At 35.0% G+C, this 22,173-nt stretch overlaps 1 protein-coding gene across 1 annotated transcript in view; it reads right to left on the bottom strand.

Annotated features, from left to right (window-relative positions):
- LOC102802131 (integrin beta pat-3-like) overlaps positions 1 to 18,809 on the bottom strand; it is an 86,791-nt gene extending 67,982 nt beyond the window's left edge. Inside the window, exons 1-2 of the mRNA XM_085501553.1 lie at positions 18,673 to 18,809; positions 3,629 to 3,698 (exon numbers count right to left, since the gene is read on the bottom strand). Coding sequence (XP_085357679.1) covers positions 3,629 to 3,686 — 58 coding nt within the window. The 5' untranslated portion in view covers positions 3,687 to 3,698; positions 18,673 to 18,809. The remainder of the gene's footprint in view (positions 1 to 3,628; positions 3,699 to 18,672) is intronic.
- Between the last annotated feature and the right edge of the window lie 3,364 nt (positions 18,810 to 22,173).

Below are 22,173 nucleotides of genomic sequence, written 5' to 3'. Positions count from 1 at the left end.
CAGATATTACGAAGCCCATCTTGTCGGGGAAAATAACCCTGCGTTGATAAAAATGGTCTCAGAAAATGTTTAGAAAAAATAATGTTTCGCGTTGACCAAATATAATCATGCAAAGTATAAATTCAAAGTGTTTTAATACATTAGAGAGAGGTCGCATCACTAATAAGGAAAAGCAAGCCAAAGTCGAAACGGGGTGCATCATGGACATGACACAACACACGCTGCGACAACTGAGTGATCAGCGACATCGTTTTGAGACACAATTGAACTTCAAGTACTTTTTTGCGAAACATGTTGACATCAAGTGTGTGTTGACCGAAGTTTGACCCCAAGTCACGCACTGAACTGGCGCGTTACCTTAGCAACCTTTTTTTCTTTCGTGCCCCGCGCAGCAAACTAGTAAAATTGTTAATATATTAATTACGCAACTTATATGCAACTCTGTACTGGCTTGAATATATCAACTTGAACGTCGTTTACTTAGTGCACTGCTTTTCTAATTTGTTTGCAAATTTGTATACAATATTGTACCGGCTCTGTACTTCATTATGTATTGCTTTCATGATAATTAGTTTTTTTTGTAACTATTGTTAGGGCACTGACCCGGGGTATTGGGTCTGTGAATATTTCAATATCACCGACTTGATAATGCGTTGCATTCATAATAATTACGCAAACATAAACATACCATACGTCAAATAAAATTTGACTATAATATAATAAACTCTGGGCAGCGGACTTCGATCGCATCATTCACGTACATTTCGACTGAACTCTAATAACCAAGCGTTTGAATTATGTGCGGCATTGGCAATGACCTCCAGTGTTCACGCACTGATATTTAAATTCGGACCACCATGCTTGACGCAAATCAATATAGTTACTTGTCATTTGTTCGAAAAATCTTTTAACTCTCACAAATACCATGGACGCGAAGAGTTAACTGGGGGTTAAGTGAAAGGGTAACGTCTTTCTTGATCAAAAAACACGTCAGTACAAGATTATGTGCGCAAGGTTAGATTTATAGAAGGTACATGACCGCTTAACCCTGTGTTTTTTACCGAATCCGGTATAATGAAAATGTAACACGAGGTCAATCGCCCGACCAATCAAAAATGTCAATTTACGCACCATAGGGCGGTTCACTTAAATGACGTAATAGAATAATAGCTGGTCTTAGAATTAATTTTCGCTATTTTCGCTGATGGAATGATTCAGTGAAAATAAAATCCAGTGAATATACCTTTTTTCCTATATTTTACATTCAATTTGTCCAAAATCAGTGAAAATAAATTCCATACAAAACACCCAAAAATTCCTTTTAGCCAAAATTTATTTCACTGGCCTTTTACACAGGAACAACAAAAAATAATAGCATCAGGGTTTCAGCTAGAGCGCGTCATTGCGGGATTACCGCGAAATTTCAAACATTGTCCCGTTTTTTTTTATAATTGAGGGCCAATATGGGCGCAAGATTTAAACAGAAACTGACGCAGAAAAAAATCACTTGTGCGCCCTATACAAATTTGCCGGTTAAGACCATAGACAAGGTCTTTGACTATGCAAATAACACCGAATAAACAGCCAGGTAGATACTACTCAAATCAAATAAACACGTACTACATGCGTGACTCAAACCAGCGCTCGCGTAATGCACCTAATTGCCTAGCTTCACGTCACTACGCGTCTTCCTCTCGGCCACCGGGCATCCCCCAAAACAGATTGTTACGAGCTTATTACGTACAGAGAGCTTTAATCCCGTTCACGCGATTTACGCCACACAGCATTGCCATCATATGGCAAAGGCAAACGAATAAACGGCAAGGTGTCATTTGCATACTTTATTTTCTATGACAGCAACAACTTACAATTTGAGTTTACAATGATTTCTCAGCGTTTATCCACTGGTATATATGTCGTACCATTACTTTCAGCTTTCACCAGACGTGAAGGCCTTTGCCGCAATTTGGCTACGCTGTGTGACTCGGATCGCGTAGATGTGTTTCCTGCTCTCTGCACGTAATAAGTTTCGCTTATTAAGCTTCATTTTTGGGGGAATGCCCGGTGGCCAAGGCGAAGACGTGTAGTGATGTGAATCTAGGCGATTATGTGCCGTATGCGAGCGCCGGTTCGAGTCACGCATGCGCATGCATTACGTGATTAATTTGATTTGACGTAGTATCTACGGTACCTCGTCAATTATTCGCTTATTTGCATAATTGTCAACAGAAAATATGAATTTACGCGCGCCTCTCTTGGAATAATTTGTTGCAATAAGCGTGGGAAAATACACACGCCAGGTACGCGCTGTTGATATCATCGTACAAAATAAAATAAAAACGAACTCGCGCAACCGACTGGAAGCCGATCGGTTTCACGTGATGTCCTTGATATCGGCAGAGGGTTCCCCTATCGAGCAGTTTCCATTTAACGACGCACTTAAGGAATGATGACAGTCAAAACAACACCGTATTTTCCAAAATTAGATGCGTGACTGGCATAACAATTACAATGTAAAATAAAGGTAGTAGGCTAGATGTAAAGTTTATATCTATGTTGACATTTCCTCATCAAAATATTGCAACAAAAATGTTCATTTCTGGGGTCAGATCAAGTGTTATGTAAACAATTGTTGCTAAGTAGGTCATTTTGTATATAAACATTCATACAGTGACTGTAACGGAAAAGACATTTTTTATGTGTTTTATAATAATAAAAACAACTTACCTGATCTCAGTACTGATAGTTTATTGTACAATTATTATTTTTTTTCCATTTATTTTTGTTACATGTGCAATTGAAATAAGTGTAACAGTAAAGTAAAACCCCAAACAGTTGTACCACAGCAGAACAGTGATTCAAAAAAATATAGGACACCAAATATTTTTACAGGTCTGTTCAGCAAAACAGTGATCTGATTTTGTTAAATTTTACAAACTCAAAAGCATAACTATATGTTGTATTGTTACAATGCAATTAATTGTAACACCAGTTATTTATCTTTGTCAAGCTTTGTTATGATTTATTTCTACGTACATGTACATGATGATAAATAAAGGCTATGGTTGATTTACTAGTTACATGTGCAATTTAGTTCATTTTGTTACTGTCCCCACAAAATTATAATTGTCCCACAAAATTAAAGCTGGTGGGCCACCATGTCCCCATTGTCAAAAATCCTGGCTGCAACCCTGTAGCATAATATCTCTAATTTGGGTGCCAGGAAAGCCTTAATTTGGTTCTAAAACAGATGTCAAAAACTCTTGAAAAATTGGTCAAAAAAGTGTTACATGTACATTTTGTAGTCTGTGATTTCAAACAAAAATTATAAACATATAAAGACAATTGAATTATAAAATTAATGCTCTAGATAAGCTGTGGCATATACATAAGTTTATAGTACAGAACATATAACTTTGACAGGACAATGTAGCCAAAATATAGTCCAACAGACCCATACAATAAATTAGTGATTCAACTAGTGCAATTAACATAGGTAATATGCATGTTTATTTCCTGCACACCACGATATATCTAGTAATTATATGTAAGGCAGTCAGTGTGACAAGGTTGAATGTGTTTTTAGTGTTTTGACAAATTATGCAAATAATATGAGAAATATACTTACTCTGTGCTTCTATGTATGCCAAGTACAATGTGGATATAAGAAATATTTTCAACAACATCTTTTAAGTTGTCTGAAAATAACAGGAATAGAATCTATTAGAAATGGTGAGAAAATAAACAAAGATAAAACAATTAAAAGAAAGAACAGTATCAGAGGATACTGTTCTTTTATCTTCACACATATGAATGAAAAGGAGGCTATAGAAAGGTGTTAAAGGCTTTTTGAATTTGATGACTGCACATAATTTTCAGAGCTGTTATATTAATCATCATGATTTCTGTTTAGAATAACTGTGCAAACAGTATGCCATTGATATGCAAATTAGTGTATAAATTTTACTGCTGCAGTAGTTTCAATTTTTTTGAAGAACAAGAAAAGAAAAAAAGATGGCTGTATCCAGTTGCTTGTTGAAAGTCTCTACAGATAGCTGAATTGTATGAAAACAAGTCATTGAAAATGACACAGTCCCCGTAAAATTTTTGAAAGTTCTCTTTGTGCTTGTCATATTAAAGTGTGTGTGTGTGTGTGGGGGGGGGGGTGTTGTCGCGAGCGTGTCCTTGTACTTGAGTTCCAAGTGGCGTATACAACAGATTGTTTATTTACATCAAAACACGTGTTCCGTGTAGTAGTAATATGGCCAAAAATAAAAACAGCCGTTATTTGGCCATCTTTGATCTGATTATGAAACACATTGATATGTATGATGTATGTGCCAAATACGAATGAAAATGGTACATAAATTGTGGAAATATAGTAGTAAGGCCAAAAAGTCAGATGGCTGTCAATCTGCCATCCTTGACCAGATTTTGAAACAAATTGTCATGGACATGCATCCTAACATGTATAAAGTACATGTACAGTGTTCTCCCCAGGCCTTTCAAGCACTGCGGGCCCGCGTCGCTTTTGTTTCGCCCGCGATCCTTGAAATCCTGCCCGCGATGCTTATTCACGTTGTATTGTTTACAAGTGTCAGGCTCGTCTAGCACATCTTTAAAACAATAACATGTATTGATCGAAAGGTAATCCCGCCTTTGTGCATAGTTAGCCTTACAAAAACAGTGATAAAAACGGAAGTCTACAAGAAGTTACCAAGTCTATCAAGGGTGCGGAGCTGGCAAACCCAAAATACTAGGGTAGTAATAATTTGCCCATTGCGTCGGGATGGTTTATGCCGAGTTGCTGCACTGCGATTAATTGCGTTTTTACTACTTCATCGCCAGTGACACTAATTACCAAGAATTAAAAAAACAAGTGAAATTAAGTCGCATCGGAAAAAAAAATTATTCAACTGCAGACGAGACGGACGAAGAAAAAACGAACCCTGACCTCTAGAAATACCTCATTCATTTACTGACTGGCTATAAGTATTTCCATTTCTTTCCTGTTCTATTTCAAACTGTATTTGACTTGATGCACACATAAAACACAATGAATGTAAATGATAAGAAATATATGAGATATGTATCTCTTCTTTATTTCAGTTATAATGTTTGTTGGGGAAACTAATTATTATGCAAACAAAATTATGCAAATAAGATGTATTGTTATGTAAATTAGCCGCGATGCTTGGCTTAGAGTCTGGGGAGAACACTGCATGTACTGTAAAGGGGGTAATTATTCACTGGGTTTTAATTTAGCTTATTTCGCTGACTGGAAAATGCGCTAAATTAAAACCCAGTGAATATGTAAAATTTAGCATAGAACACATTATCTAAATGACGAAACCGTGAACTTAAAACCCACTGAATATGCCTGAAATGGTAAATCAGTGAAATTTAAACCCAGTGAAAATTAGTCATTTTACAGTATGTGCCAAATTTGAATGAAAACTGACAGAGCACTTCCAAGATACCGCATAAAAAACAAAAAACAAGATGCCTGCCAGTCGACCATCTTTGATCCAATTGCGAAATAAATTGTCATGTAACCTAACATGTATAATCTATGTACCAAGTTTGAATGACAACTGACAAAGCATGTCCAAAATACAACATTTTCAAAAAACAAGATGGCTGCCAGTCGGCCATTTTGAATCGAATCGCTAAACCACTGCATGTGCATATGTTCCACATAAGGTACTAGGCACATGCAAAGAATGAACGGAATCGGTCCACAGGATTTTGAAATATGACTATTGACAGACTGACGCACGAACGAACGGACAGACTCAGGAACTCATGGACGATCGGGGACATGTATCCTAACATGTATGAGTGATGTACTAAATTTGAATGAAAACTGACAAAGCATGTCCAAAATACGACATTTTCAAAAAACAAGATGGCTGCCAGTCGGCCATCTTTGATCCAATTGTGAAATAAATCCTGATGGACATGTATCCTAACATGTATAATCTTTGTACCCAAATTTGAATGAAAACTGACAAGGCATGTCAGGGAAAACTGTTAAGACATTCCTTAGCAATTGAAAAGTCCTTGTACTTTAAATCTATTCATAACTAGTAAATGGAATACAACAATTGTCATCAATAGCAAATCTTTAGAATCTTATTTATCCATCCATCCCTCCCTCCCTCTCACTCAAATAGGATAAGTTATACATGTGTATAATAAGGTTGGTGCCAAGCCTGCTCCTCAGAGACCATTATCAGCACTTAGAGTGAATCTAGTGGGAGAAGTATCAACCAATTTCTACAACAATGTCATTTAACTCAGTACCCGAGATGTCTATCTGTCACAGTGGTTTGTAAATTTTGTTATTGAATATGTTTGAAGGCATTACCGGGTATTCTGTACATTCCAAATTATATATCTGATACAAAAAATGTATTAGGTCATAAACTGTTTAATTCATTTTTGTGGACACATGAATTATTAGGATACAAAAGAAAAATACTTTTTTCTTGTGTGAGAATTAATAGAATTTTCAGTTGATTTCATTAAATATTGATTTTTTTCCCGGATGAAAATTAGTAGTGTTCATGTTACACAAAGTACAGGCTAAAATTTAGACTTTCTGCTTATTTCAGATGTTTGCATTTCGGCTAGACCCAATTGTGTCAACGCACTGGGAGGGCCAGTCCTTAGCACGGGCTAAGGGGGACTAACAACGATTATTGTAAGCCGCTATTTATGAACACAAAATTTCTGCTGCTGACATGTTTCATTCTAATTTTGAAGCGACGTGCACAGGAACGCGAGAGAAGACGGACCCAACTTATTTGGATGCACAGAAACACATAACAGAATGTAGAGTTTTATTAATGCTGTTGTAGACAGAGAACCAAATTAATTTTGCCTACGATTGGAGCTGCTGTACGCTCTACTACAGCGACCAGATCAGTGTGGAAGCATGTGCGGAGTAATGACTGGTGGGATAGACAACTTTCCAGAAAGCAGAAGATACAGTGTTTCACAAGCACGCACATGCCGATTTGGGGATGTAAATTTGCACGTGTGATAATTATGCTTCTAAGTATCCAATCAACGTCACAAAAAAAAAAAATTCCCTTCTATCGACTATTAGCAAACTGACATGTTCGGTCCTTTCAGCCTGACACAGCAGGAGGATTTTTGCACCTCACTCTTGCTACTTCCGGGAAAGTCATCTACAGTACAGTTCTCGCGGAAGCTTTGGCTTCACTTCAGCTTCACCTTCGCTTCAGCATCGCATCATTATGGCATTGTTATGGCTTCAGCATCGCTTCAATGTCGCGACATTAAAAAGTTAGGCGATTATCGCTTCGCTTCATTGTGGCCTCATTATGGCAACAATGTGGCATCAGCATCGCTTCATCAAACAAAGAAGTACTGTACTCATTTCCCCCAAACCTCTTGACCGCTTCCGCTTTTGACCGGTCAATTTCCGTTTTATTTTCGACCGTGCAACAATTCGGACTATTAAAAATTTTCTGGTTTTCATAGATCGTGGTTACTAGTTTAGTAACCGTGCATAGATGTTGAACAACCGTCAAAAGTTCAAATACTTTTTGTTTTAACTATCTATAATTATATGCACGCAATCTGACCCTTTGACCTAGATTTGGCTGGGATTGAATATTTTATTTTAGACAATATTCCGACATGACTCACTGCTACAAAATGTATTCAACAGAAGTACAACATGGTTGTCTGGGTTTCTTTTCCTGATTGTGTTGAGTTTACGATTTGTTTAATTATTGTTGTTTCCCCCCCAAGCAGAAGACAAGCCGAAGGACCATGAAGCTAAATAGAATTCCCACGCATGGACGTGGACTGAGTGAAAGAAATATTTCTAAGGCTAAATAAAAATGACCTACTATTACACATATTTGTGTATTTGTCAATTTTGTATATATTTGGTATGACCGAATGATCGTAAATACCTAGAAAAATCTCGTCTTTCGTTAATAATTTCATTTGTTTGAAATGTCTACCGACCGTAATTTGTTTCTCCAAACGGTCCCGACGTCCGTCATTCAACACAATCAGCATTTATTTATCGCAATTCATGGGGATCATGTCCCGTAATTTGTGGGCTGTAAAACCAAATAATTAAACAAGTACTATTTATTGTATTTTTGTTTTACCTCGCGAAACTACAACAGAGCGTAGAGTTGTCGCAGTTAAATAGTCGCCTTGAAATCGATGGAACTTCAACTACTAGTATCCATTTCTCACCTTGAAATAAAAAAAATCGAAGAGCATCGGGGGATATATTATTAACCAGTCTTACGAATCGCTAGCTTTATTTTATTCGAATTTATAAAATTCACGAGTTTTCGACATTTGTTGGCAACTTCCGCGCTAAAATGGTTGAAAATGTGGGTGTGGTTTTCTCGCAAAGTCCTGTTGATAATACGGACTAATATGGTTCTGTGACCCAGGTCGTGCTCCGATCGGGTGACTCTCAGCCAATCAATGATGTTGTAACAAAACATATTTAACGCAAATTGAAGGGTCGTCGTACCATCCAATCTCCATCGTCGATTCACAAAGTTTTTTTTTTGTGTGCTGTGACAGGCTTCGCAATTAATCACTGGAAAACATCGGTATATTTTGACAAACGGATGAGATTTTACCTCAGTTCAAAAAAAAGAAAGAAAAAAAAAAACAGGGCTGAGATACAAATCAGTTTTGCAAGTTGGGAAATAAGGTAAACCAGACTGGAGTCGATGATTTTCAGTATCGAAGGACTTCCGTGTGAATCATGATTTTCAAATTGTTCATCGGCTGGTGACCAAATATTTACGGCCACACTAAATGGACACGTTTTTTTTCTGAAGCCCAATAAATTATTTCTGCATGTCAAGTGCTATTCGATTTTTTACAGGGCATGGCTCGTTTTCATTCGAAAATATGTCTGTGAGAATACTTTTAAAGTACGTATAGATCGAGCTCAGATCACTGAACGTGACTTAATTTTGAGAATTGGTTGTCAAATTTTACCAGACCGACGCCACCACAACCATCCAATCACATGTTGGAAATGTACGCACTTGTTTTGGAACTTTGTATCAAGATGACTGGCGCCGACGCCGACGCACCCGGCGGCGTACGTGTGTGTTGCATGTTTTAGTAGTCCGGGCATGGGGTCGAGCTCGGCTAAAACTAAACGAAACACAGAAAAATACCACCGAAATGAGGAATCTGAATCTGCTCTTCTAGCAGCAAATAAAATGAGCGAAAAAAGGTAAATTTTATAACAAGAACAGTTTCACTTCGTATACAGTAAATTGTGTTGTATCAGAACGACGATTGCATCGTGTGATTTGAATTTATCACGATTTTCCTTCCAGTCAATATGAAACTCGTCACCTTGCCGGTTGTAATGTACTTCGCAAAGTTTTTGGTGCCCAATACTCGCAACACTAAAATAATTAAACAAGATATCTTTTTAAAATGTCATTTTACTCTTGATCATATTATTTTATTCGCCTTGAATTTCAAATCGATTACATATCGAACTTCTGTACATGTTTTTGTCTACTGCCCTTCTGCGTGCAAATAATGAGGTCATACTCATGTCACAATAAGTTGAAGCTGATGCCATGTTGATGCCATGAGACTGCGAAGCTGAGGCCACGATGATGCCACAAAATAGCGAGGCGAACACAGCTTCAATTTTCAATGACGCGAAGCTGATGCCACAATGATGCGATGCTGAGGCGACAATGAAGCCATGCGTAGGCGACAATGATGCCACAAAAGCCAAAGCTTCCGCGAGAACTGTACTGTATAGAGTCGTTATAGGAGCATGGGACAAAGCAACATTCCTCTAAAACTTCAGATTAGATAAACTAATTAACTTTTCGTTTCTTAGATTTGAACATTTTTTTCCTTGAAATCATGCGTCTTCTAGGTTGTTTCTATGTTATGTCTGAGCTCGGTTGCCATTTTGGAAATGAGAAAGTTGCATATATTTGAATCGAATCAGATTTACCCGTAGTTAGCATTCCTTAGCCCGTACTACTAGAGAATTTGACCTCTTAGTCTGTGCTAAAGAGCTGTGCGTGAACACAACTAGTAATACAGACGTAATATTTACCATGATATAATGACAGGTTTTGGGAAAAATTCAAGTACATTTTTTACACAACCAATGTCATTGCAATATAGCTTTGTACATTGATAAAGTACTCAAATGATTTCTAATTCTATCAATGTTGACTGAGGAAATACTACGATTTATATGCATTGTTTTGAAGTACACTTTTTCTTTTCTTGAAAACCTCATTGGAACAATGTGTTGCCATCTCTGGTAGGGATCACAAGTGATGTAATGTGACGCATACATTAAGTTAAGTTTCCCAAATGTTTTTTTTCTTCTAATTTTTTAAATAATGATTTCCGTGAGTGATTTTTGTCATCACAAATTAATAGGATACATTCAATAATTTGTTTTTAGATGAACTACCCGGTGAAGACTGCAGATTAATAGTTTTATGGTAATTTACATAAAAATTCAATTAATTAGAATGAAAAAAGTCGATAGGCAAAGATGATTCAAGCACTAATGTGCAACTAGTCAGTAATTGTAAGCCTCTAAGTACAAAAAACACTTTTTCACAGCAGTGAGCTTCCTTGATTATTTCATGTTAAAGATACCAATGGTTAAAATAAATTAAATGGCACAGATTGAGCATGTATTTAGGCCAAAGTCAAATTTGATTACATATATCCTATTATAGCATGCTCAGAAATACCCATGAGGGTTACCATTGAAAACAAATTTACACTGTTAACCAACCAACACATAACACTCAAGTAACAGAGATTTACATGTATGATGTACTGTCATCCAGCTTCGAAAGAGGAATTCCAGAAAAATTACTGGCTTGACCTTCGACCCCAAAGATCATAGTAGTCCAAATAAAATTGTAGCTCTTATCTGTCAATTTCACATGTAGGTTGAACTTTTTGTATATCCTAAAATTCAAAGGGTTGCTGTTTTGCGCAATTAACAATGTCATTTGTCACAAGAATTTTGAAAAGTGGTGCAAAGGTTGTCAATAATTATCAATTGACAGTAACCAATAAACCTAGTGACAATTTTATAGGCTTTTCAGGGCTGTAATCAGGATTAAAAAGTTTTTGTTGTTGAAAGTGTGGCAGCAGTGAAACTTAGCTTATAAGTTAGTTACACCATGGAACTATAAACCACAGGAAGAACAACCACTTCATTTCCTTTGAACTATGATAGTTGCCGCGATGTCGAATGTTTGTTTTGATTGCTTTGATTGTTTTGATTTCGTCGCATTAAAAAATAAGCCAATATACGCAAATGAAGGTTAATCTCCAATTATCGATCATTTTCGGAGTCAATCGGACGACTTCGGGAGATCACATGATCGAGTTGTTTTGGTTATAGCATAGAAAAACAATGGCGCAAAGACAAAAACACTGATAAATGAGCGACATTCAACGGGGAAAAAAACACATTGCCACTTCTGGCGATCGAAGGGAAACACGGAATAAGTCGGGATATCTCGACAACAAACAGCATACCAAACCCCATGTTTCGCAAACTTTCGTAACCTTATTTTTTCAAGGGTAGAACAAATAAGAAGTAATCAAAAAACGACATTGAAAATGATGAAAACTCGCTAAACTCCGACCCGATGCATGACTTCCGGTACACTGAAGGTCACCCTGCAGACCGACTTGTTTGCGCATGCGTAGTGAACAAAATATTTTACTGCGCAGATATGAAATATTTTTTTTCAAGTTTTCCCTTTCCAGCAAAGCGGTTGATACGGGCGTATCGGCGGCAACTAACATGGCGTATGACTAATGTTGTAGAAACAAAAGCGAAAGCACTGTAAGATAAACTAAGACAAAGGTTTTTTTTAATCCTCTTAGTTTTGTTGTTCTTCCTGTGGTTTATAGTTGCATGGTTACACAAAGCCCAGCTTGATGCACTGGTGTAACTGACCTAAATCTTATGACCATGTAGAATCAGGACACAATTTAATGACATGTATATTTGTTTCTACTCTTAAAATATATAGCACATTTGATGAAGACATGAAACTTTTTATGGAAATTTATAAAATCTTCATACCAAAAATGACAAAAATATTCACTAAAAATAATTGCCATAAATTGGGGATTGAAGATTTTGTCACCAAATTAACAAAACTGATAGGTCAACCCTGTGCATATGCACTATCAATATAGGCACTCTAGACTAATTAGTGTCATAGTAAAAGTCATTTGGTAGCTAATTTGCACAATTTGCATAATTTTGGGAGGAGTTCTTAATAACTTCTATCTACACCCATCCAGGCAGCAACACAACAAAAAACAAACTGTTCAGTTTTTGAGAAAAAGTCACCAACATGCACATATGGTTCGATGAGTTGAAAATTTTATTATTCTATGGATTTTATTTATGGGATGCAAAATTAAATCAAGACATTTGGTTTACTGACGACATTAAACTGAACATTTATAGACAGTGGTGTACCAACACACATTCACTAAAATACACACTCTGCTTACTAAGCAGCGTGTGAACAGATTTGGTTAGGATGGTGGAATTCTAGTAACATTTTCAAAAATGATTGCACCCAGAAACAAGCAGCCTCTCGGCTGAGATAGCTCCGCTGTTAGCAATGCACATTTCAATTAAAGAACAGAAGATATCATTAGAAAATGAACAATATGCATAGTATCAATGCAATGGGACTTGCTGTTTTCAACAAGAATTCAAAAATATCATTTTTCACCATAAATGATTGTGGTTTTTAACAAGAAGAAAATATCACTTTTTACCAAAAATGACAAAAATATTCACAAAAATTAGAGAATTAAAGATATCATTACAAAATGAATAAATCTGAGAGAGGTCCACATGTAGTACCTATATATGTAATATCAAAGCAATTGGACTTGCGGTTTTTAACAAGAAGTCGAAAATATCACTTTTTACCAAAAATGACAAAAATATTCACCAAAATTAGAGAATTAAAAATATCCTTACACAATGAACAAATCTGAGAGAGGTCCACATGTAGTACCTACATATGTAATATCAAAGCAATTGGACTTGCGGTTTTTAACAAGAAGTCGAAAATATCACTTTTTACCAAAAATGACAAAAATATTCACCAAAATTAGAGAATTAAAGATATCATTACAAAATGAACAAATCTGAGAGAGGTCCACATGTAGTACCTATATATGTAATATCAAAGCAATTGGACTTGCGGTTTTTAACAAGAAGTTGAAAATATCACTTTTTACCAAAAATGACAAAAATATTCATTAAAATTAGAGAACTAAAGATATCATTACAAAATGAACAAATCTGAGAGAGATCCACATGTAGTACCTATATATGTAATATCAAAGCAATTGGACTTGCGGTTTTTAACAAGAAGTCAAAAATATCACTTTTTACCAAAAATTACAAAAATATTCACCAAAATTAGAGAACTAAAGATATCATTTACAAAATGAACAAATCTGAGAGAGATCCACATGTAGTACCTATAATATGTAATATCAAAGCAATTGGACTTGCGGTTTTTAACAAGAAGTCGAAAATATCACTTTTTACCAAAAATTACAAAATTAGAGAATTGAAGATATGATCATGAAATGAACAAATCTGAGAGAGGTCTACCCAAGGTACATATACACCAAGTATCAAAGCATTCAGGCTTGTAGTTTTCAAGAAGAAGTCGAAAAAGTAAAACATTGACACGGACGACGACGGACAATCACTCGTATGATAAGCTCCGCTCGACAAAGTCGACAGCGGAGCTAAAAAAGAATTCATACAGTACACGAGAACTAGGTCCAAATTATTGTCAGTGAGTCAAGTTTTACTCTACTAATTACTAGCAACACAATATTTGCTGGCCAGGATTTGTTAAAGGAATTTTAGTTGAAGTTTATTTTAGATTGGAGCTCAAAACTTTCTCCAGAATCATGTCAGAGTCCCACTACCATGACTATTAGTATATATGTACACTGTGCAGTAGTGAGATGTGACCAGACAAATAATTGTATGCAAATAAGGACAAGTGAGGAGCCTTTTTGATTTTGATACCCATTTCTTTTTTATTACAATATTTAATTTGTACTCATATATGTGAATTATAATATACAAATAAGTAATTATGGACATTGGGGTAGTAAGAATTTCATAAGCATTTACAAATCAGCCTAAGAAGTCTCATGCTGTTGGCCGATATGCTATTTGATATTCAAACAGAAATACTCTGGGGAGAAGCACTGGATATTATCAGCTAATAATATTATGCCAATTTGATTTCACACAATCTGCCATGCTTGTACATGTATGTGGGTAAAAGACTTGCGTTTTGACTTTGGTGTGATCACATGTCAACACAATGTGATAACAGGAAACTGCATAGCTGCTATAAAGAATACATTTTACATAGGGTTACCCGAGATCTGACCTACTCCCAAGCATTCTCAATAATTTACTTTCATAAGCAGTATTCAAGAAAAATTGGGTGGAAATTCCCATTACATGTATGTTATACAATTCATCTTCCAGCAATTCATGTCTAACCATTATGTTACCTAATAGATATTGACATATAAATTATAAGTTATCAATGGTGGATAATAAGCCAATATTAGCCTGGCTCAAGGATGTCATCCATACAGTGCCTACTTTACTCTAACCACTTCAGTTTATGCACAGGGCTGAATTGAGTTCCTCAATTGTTTTCTGTAGTCTCATCTATATTTTATAAAAAATAGCAATCTTACCAATCAAATAAGGACTAACAATGGTATTATGAAGAACAAAGCGGTAATTAGTAATTATTCATAATTTCTTTTTCTCAGTTAATATTAAATGTTCTATATTAATCTTGCAGCTCCTCATACATGTAAATATGAGATGAAACAAGTCATTGAAAATGACAGTCCTGTTAAATTTTTGAAAGTTCTCTTTGTGCTCTTCTTGAAACTTGAGTCCCAAGTGGCAAATACAACAGATTGTTTATTTACATGTTTATTTTATGAACATGTGTTGCGTGATGACCCCTCCAGTTTAAGACATAGCAAAGAAAAACATAGATCACAAGTGAAAGTAATACAAATTGAGGTGCATGTCTATGTTATTGCATTTGCTAAAATAGTTTAAACTATGTTTGAGAAAATGCAAGTCTGAGGATGGGAATGAGGCACTAAAATACACATTACGAATTTGAGATTCTGGGATAGGGAATACAGTAATTGCAACTCTTTGTAATTGTATTTTTAGTTCTGGACTAAAGTGGGTTTAAATTTTGCTGATTTACCATTTCAGGCATATTCAGTGGGTTTTAAATTCATGGTTCTATCATTTAAATAATGTGTAAATTTTACATATTCACTGGGTTTTAATTTAGCGCATTCAATTCAGCGAAATAAGCAAAATTAAAACTGTTTACAGTAGTCCCAAAATAATGCGTTGAATAAGAGTAAGCTAGGCATAGGCCCGATTCAAAAATGTCCAAGTTATCACATTTTAAACAGACAAGATGGCCACCAGTCAGCCATATTTGATCAAATTGCAAATTGAATTGACATGTACATGTATCAATTTATAACATGCTAAATATCAATGAAAATGATACATAGGTGACAGATATATAGTAATACATGTATGGCCAAAAATAAAAACAGCTGTTATTTGGTCATCTTTGATCCGATTATGAAACAAACTGACATATATGATGTATATATGAAATATAGTAGTATGGCCAAAAAGTCATATGGCTGTCAATCGGCCATCCTTGATACGATTTTGAAACAAATTGTCACGGACATGTATCCTTACATGTATAAAGTATGTATGTAAAGTAACAAAAACAAAGCATATCCCAAAGCAAAGCATAAGTTTTGAACGGGGACTAATAATTGCAAGTGTCAAAATAGTCAGAAAAAAGGGACTTAGACGAGTATTTTAAAATGAAGTGTATAATAAATGTACATGGGTGGACCAACAAACAGCTAGTTAGAACACCTACAGTTGTATTTTATTAATATACTTTTTATACAAAGTAGTGGCCTCTTCACTGCAGTGGATCAGGGAGCCATGTGGTAATAAAAATCACATTATACCATATGCACGTTACTGTCAGTGTTGTAAACTCTACAAATCTAAATTGAATATTATTTTTAATATTTTTATATGAATTACAGGAATGAGTAAATCAATGACAGCTATGGCAGATTTTATCAGGAATGAGGCTCCTTGTTTTTACTAGGTCATGTACTGGTATTACCAGTATTAGTGAGTAATTACATGTATGATTAATAATATTGGACTTTATCCTATGGGTATACTGTAATATGATCGCGGTGACTGAATATATTCAGCATGTCTCAGTAAGTTACTAACCTAGCTCAAACACCATGCTGGACTGGAGCAAATCAGTGAGTAGTGATTACATGTACCAGTGAATACTGAATGTTGGGTGACTATACTTTGGGATGCTAGCCAAGTAGTCATACAGTCTAAGTTATATGATTGCACGAGTACCAGATACTCAAATGTTTTGGGATGATCAGATCAATCAATGAAATTACATTAAAGATGAACTTGAATGTTTGCCATTTTAGGGATTTAAATTCTAAACTACTGATTTGGAATCATAGGCCAATCAGGAATAGCTGTTATTTCTTTTCACATTTTTGCACTCTAGAATGTTTTGACATTGTTTAAACAGACCATCATTGCGTCAATTACAACATTTTTGTTGCATTAGTGCTCTGAGCATGTGCCAAAAACCTTGTCTCTGAAACAAGCTGAAAATTGGGTCGTTTTGGTTCACTCCTTAGACCCAGTCTGGGCCACACCATCCTCAGCATGTTTATGGTTTGAAACTCAATAATTTTATGGTGTTTGCGAAATATTACTGATACTGTTTAGTAGGACATCAGAGAAATTTTCAAACTGCTACAAAATTTCAAAAATTTTACAAACTCTGAGACTTCTTTTACTCACAAAATCACTTTACAGTGAGCAACACTTCTCAAATGAAAAAAATACACACAAGCCAGTCAACCAAAACATTGCCTATTTGTAAGTCAGGGCCATTACTGGTATGCACAATATCCAATTGCAAATGTTTGGACATTGGTATAAAATAGATATTGTGAATTACCTTTTTTATTTGTTTGAAATGAACAAGGTCAAGTTATATACATAATTAGTTTTAAATCAACGCGAGAGCGGACCACGTGCCTTGTTATTCCACTTAGCAGGTGCAAATTTCAACCAATCAAAAGTCATGGTGGCGCCCTTGCAACAGAGGTAACTTCAAATACTTTGTAAAGTAAGTAATGTCACTTTTCGTTGCTGCTCTTAAGACCACTGCTTTTCTGCTCTTGCTGCTGTATTCTGCTTTGCGGTCACATATTCAGCCTATCCTCGTCAAGCTGCGCTATTCTCATGTACATTTCAGAAGTCGTTGAAGCGGTTGTCCGTTCCTATTTCAAAATCCTGTCATCATATATCATATACGAAGCAGAACTCAAACGGTACGCTTACCACATTTTACTTGAAACAGAACCAAGTTTAGCTCGCTTGTTCCGCGGGCTGCCAAGAACAGTGCTACTTTTGTGATACTACAACAAATAACGCTTCAAACACAACTGATGTACTTGACTATTACTACGCCTCGTCAGAGTAAGACGGCAGTGTTCTTGGGTTCACAACAGAAGTTCCAGCCTGTTTTTGATCGTTTGTTTGTCACTAATTGTGTCGAACATCGCCTGCATTATTACTAATTAGGGTTAGGGGAGGTATGGACACTGAATGTCGACAATTTATATTTTATCTCTATGTTGTATGCTGTTTGTTTACGTATGCGCAACAAAATGTGCATTCATGATGACGGTAAACCCTTTATTTACTAGTTCGCTAATTTGGACTTTGAGGACATTTTCTTCATGTTTAGGCAATTTGAGCGTAGATTTTTAAATTACTAAGGTCACTGTGTAGTCTATTCATCAAGAAAGTATTTGGTACGTACAATTTGTATCACAAAAACTGTATTTTCAAGAAATTACTACGAACCCCTGGAAACACTGGTATGGTATAATATAAGATACATGTACAGTACTTGCTTTTTTAAACACTATAGGGCAACTTAGGCCGGCTTAACATATTCTAGTGAAAACATGGAAAAAGTATGAAGGGACTGGAATTACATGTATAAGGCTAACCATGAATAATAGGGTATAACCAAGTATATATGGTATTCATACACTAGCAGTAATTGATAAACCACCTCCATGGATAAACCCAGTTTCTTAGTAAACCGGAATTACATAACAGCTAGACTAAGTCGAGTGTTAGGAATGTCATTATTAAGACCGTATTTTAGAACGATATATCACTAATTTTTCACAAATTGATACAATTACATTATTAGGTCTCAGACATTTGCTGATTGAATATATATGTTTCCTTAGCTTTAGTCACATTAAGGGCAATATCTGTGAGAAATTCGCCGACATGACAATGGCTGACTTCCCGAACTGTTTACATTGAAAATGCAGCCAGCTAGCGTCTTCGATCACATCGCTCGGGTAGAGTATAACACGGATAAAACCAGCAACCAGACTCACCTTCGATTTCTAGACTCTAAATGTATTGGTACCAATGGTTTGACAATTATAAACTAGAGCAGACAAAATGTAGATCAAATAATAGTACCACTGACAACAACTGGCAATCAGAGTCGAATCGACTAAATATGGCGAATGGAGTTCCTGTGGTGTGACGTCATAGGTCACCGGAAGTTGCCGCTCCTCCCCGATTGGGGAGTACAGTACTAATAACTCGACTATTATTGTCACCTACGAATTAATTACATGCAGATATGTTCGTATTCTATTCTGGAAGTATAAACTAACAATGTTTGACCATGTTCCAAGAAGACAGATATTCATAGAGATGGAATTGCTCAAAATTGTCACTATTTTATTGTGCACATCATACACTCATTTTTGTGGGGGTGGGGTGGTTTAACATTTAAATGTTACTCAAACTTCAGAACAATTAGGTTTTAGTTATAAATAGTTTATTTATTGACAATTAAATACCATAAATACCATTAATTCCCTTTCTGACAATAAACGAAATTATCTCCATAAAAAATGAAAAGGAACAATTAAAATAAACAAAATAGAAAATTTCTGGTCCAAAGTCACTGACACTCACAGATGATGGTGGATCTGACATATGCAATGACTAGAAATATTCTTATTTTCTTGTCTAAATATACTATAATACCTACATACTGTAATACATTTGTATGTTTGTTTAGAATAAACTTTACGGGTACATACAGTTTATTTCAAAAGCTTACAAGAAGGCCCTTGAACAAATACATATATATGGAATCTTTTTTTATTCAATTCAAAACATGTGGGCGACATTCTTATGATGCTTGAAGAGCTGAGGTGATTGAACTCTGAATAAATATAGTGAAACTATTGATCACCTTGCCCATGATTTGTGAACAATACTGTGATTATTATGATGATATTTATATCATAATGTTCACAAACTCAATTTTATAAAATAAATAGAGTACAATTCTTTGGGGGTTGCTTGGTGATTCAGTTGACTTTCAGTTTGAACATGTAGGTAAAGCAATAAACTCAGGATGGAGGCTATCAATTTTAAAAATTAAACTATTTGACAATAAGTTGATCAACAAATGAAAGTACATACTTGTGACATCATGTTATGAGATGGATATGTGAAATTTCAACACGATCATGCAAGACATGTCAATAGACATAGGTACACATGCAGAATGGTAAATCTTCAAGCCTCGGTTTGGGGATTCTGTCCAAGTCGGTGTTTTAGGTCATAAGTGAATATTTATTTCTCAAAATATGTTTGAAAATTCCAAAATGGTATAACCATTATATCTTGGCAAATGTCAATGGGAAAATACTCTCACAATTTCGTTGAAAACTTTGCTGGGGGTAAATGAATTCATACAACATATGTTATACTGATGAAATACATATGGGAATATAAATTGAATAAATGCTGAATATGTATTAGTATCTTTAGTAGTACATGTTTATAATAATACAATTTTATAATAATATTAATTTCATGGTCTTTTTTAGAATATGACATTAATCACACACAAAATATAGTATATTTAGGTAAAATTTTATCAGGAAAAATATAATTGTCTAGCTTTGACATCAAAAATGATTTTTTTTCTTTATTTTAGCCCAATTTTCACACATATCTTGAAAATTATACAGAATAGTTGCACTAAAATTGTGTTATTGCAACCATAAGAATCAAAGTTTTAAACAACAGCACCAACATAGTGGAGGGCAGACATTTTTTTCATGATACAGGCAAGGTAATAATAAAAGTGTTTATTAATCACATTACCAGAACGCAATTGCATCCAATTTACACTTGTCTTAGTTTCATGTTTCCACTCAGAAACATACATTCAATTACAATCTCCTTCCAGTTTGGCTAATGAGGCACATTTTCAACATCTCTAACAACACCAGCCATACCAAACTTTAACAGCACAGAGATTGTACATTATTTGATAAAAGATTGAACAAAAATTACTTGAACGATAATAATGCCAATGATGGCAATGACAGATATTGTAATCACTATCCTGCTGCTTCATTATCATTTTTGGCAAGATAAACATGCACAGAATTGGTTTCTGCATTTAAAAAAAAGAATACCCAGAATGCACTGTGGAGAAAATAATTACAATTGAATATGATAAAATATTACATTAGAAAGGGTGAAACCATTATATCTGGGGTGGATAAACTCCACCATGAATAATGTTCCATTCCAACAAATAATTGAATTCACATTTATAAAATATCAATTATTGCACACTATAGAAAGTCCACACAGTTTGCATACTAGTGTGTATTCTTGTTCAGCAGTCCAGTCATAAATATAATATTTACAAAAACTCATTCACATTTTCCGAAATAAAAATTCATATATAAGAGAAATTGATTGCAAAAACAACTTTTCAAAAACATGTCAAGAGATGGTAATATGTGTAAATCCTACAGCTATTGAAGACAGCCCCTCAAGTGGCATTACTTTTGTTTTTATCTGGTAATCTCATTTAGATAGGAAAGCTCAAATATTGTCATGAAAATCTAAATCTTAAGGCACTTACACACAAATAGTAAAGCAATAGTAATCTTAAAAAAAGTAAACTATACCAGTTTTGACTGAAAATTATGTAAAACTATGCACCATAAAATATAAATTGAACTTATCATCTCAAAATGAATAAATAAAATCAAGTCATCCCATATGTTAGCAAAACCAATATGAAATAACTTAATTAACAAAGGAGTCAACTAGACATGTTTACTGATGTCTACACTTAAATTTCTGCTCCTTATCTGACATTGGAAAATAAACATAGAGTTCAACCATTGTTGTTTGTAGGTCAAAAAATGCACTCAAAAAACAGTTGAGTTATTACAGTTTGTTATAGTGGGTGTTTTGAAAACCACAATACCTGTACATGTACAATAAAATAGTTTCCCTTGCAACAATGAAATAATAGAAAAGTTGCCAGCGGTGTTTGTTTTTACTTTCAATTGCAGCAAGCAGATGCTTCACATGACACAACTATTTTGAGAAATGATTCGCATAAATAGAGTGTGACCAGATTCAAACACAGTGAGTGAATGGATGAAACAATAGTTATATTCAAACACAGTGAGTGCATGGATGAAACAATTGTTATATTCAAACACAGTGAGTGCATGGATGAAACAATTGTTATATTCAAACACAGTGAGTGCATGGATGAAACAATAGTTATATTCAAACACAGTGAGTGCATGGATGAAACAATAGTTATATTCAAACACAGTGAGTGCATGGATGAAACAATAGTTATATTCAAACACAGTGAGTGCATGGATGAAACAATTGTTATATTCAAACACAGTGAGTGCATGGATGAAACAATAGTTATATTCAAACACAGTGAGTGCATGGATGAAACAATAGTTATATTCAAACACAGTGAGTGCATGGATGAAACAATAGTTATATTCAAACACAGTGAGTGCATGGATGAAACA

The sequence above is a fragment of the Saccoglossus kowalevskii genome, chromosome 7, assembly GCF_978046115.1.
Source record: "Saccoglossus kowalevskii chromosome 7, keSacKowa6.1, whole genome shotgun sequence".
In the NCBI taxonomy this organism is placed as follows: Eukaryota; Metazoa; Hemichordata; class Enteropneusta; family Harrimaniidae; genus Saccoglossus; species Saccoglossus kowalevskii.
Note: the sequence above shows the minus strand (reverse complement) of the source record. Positions and strands in the feature narration are given on the sequence as shown.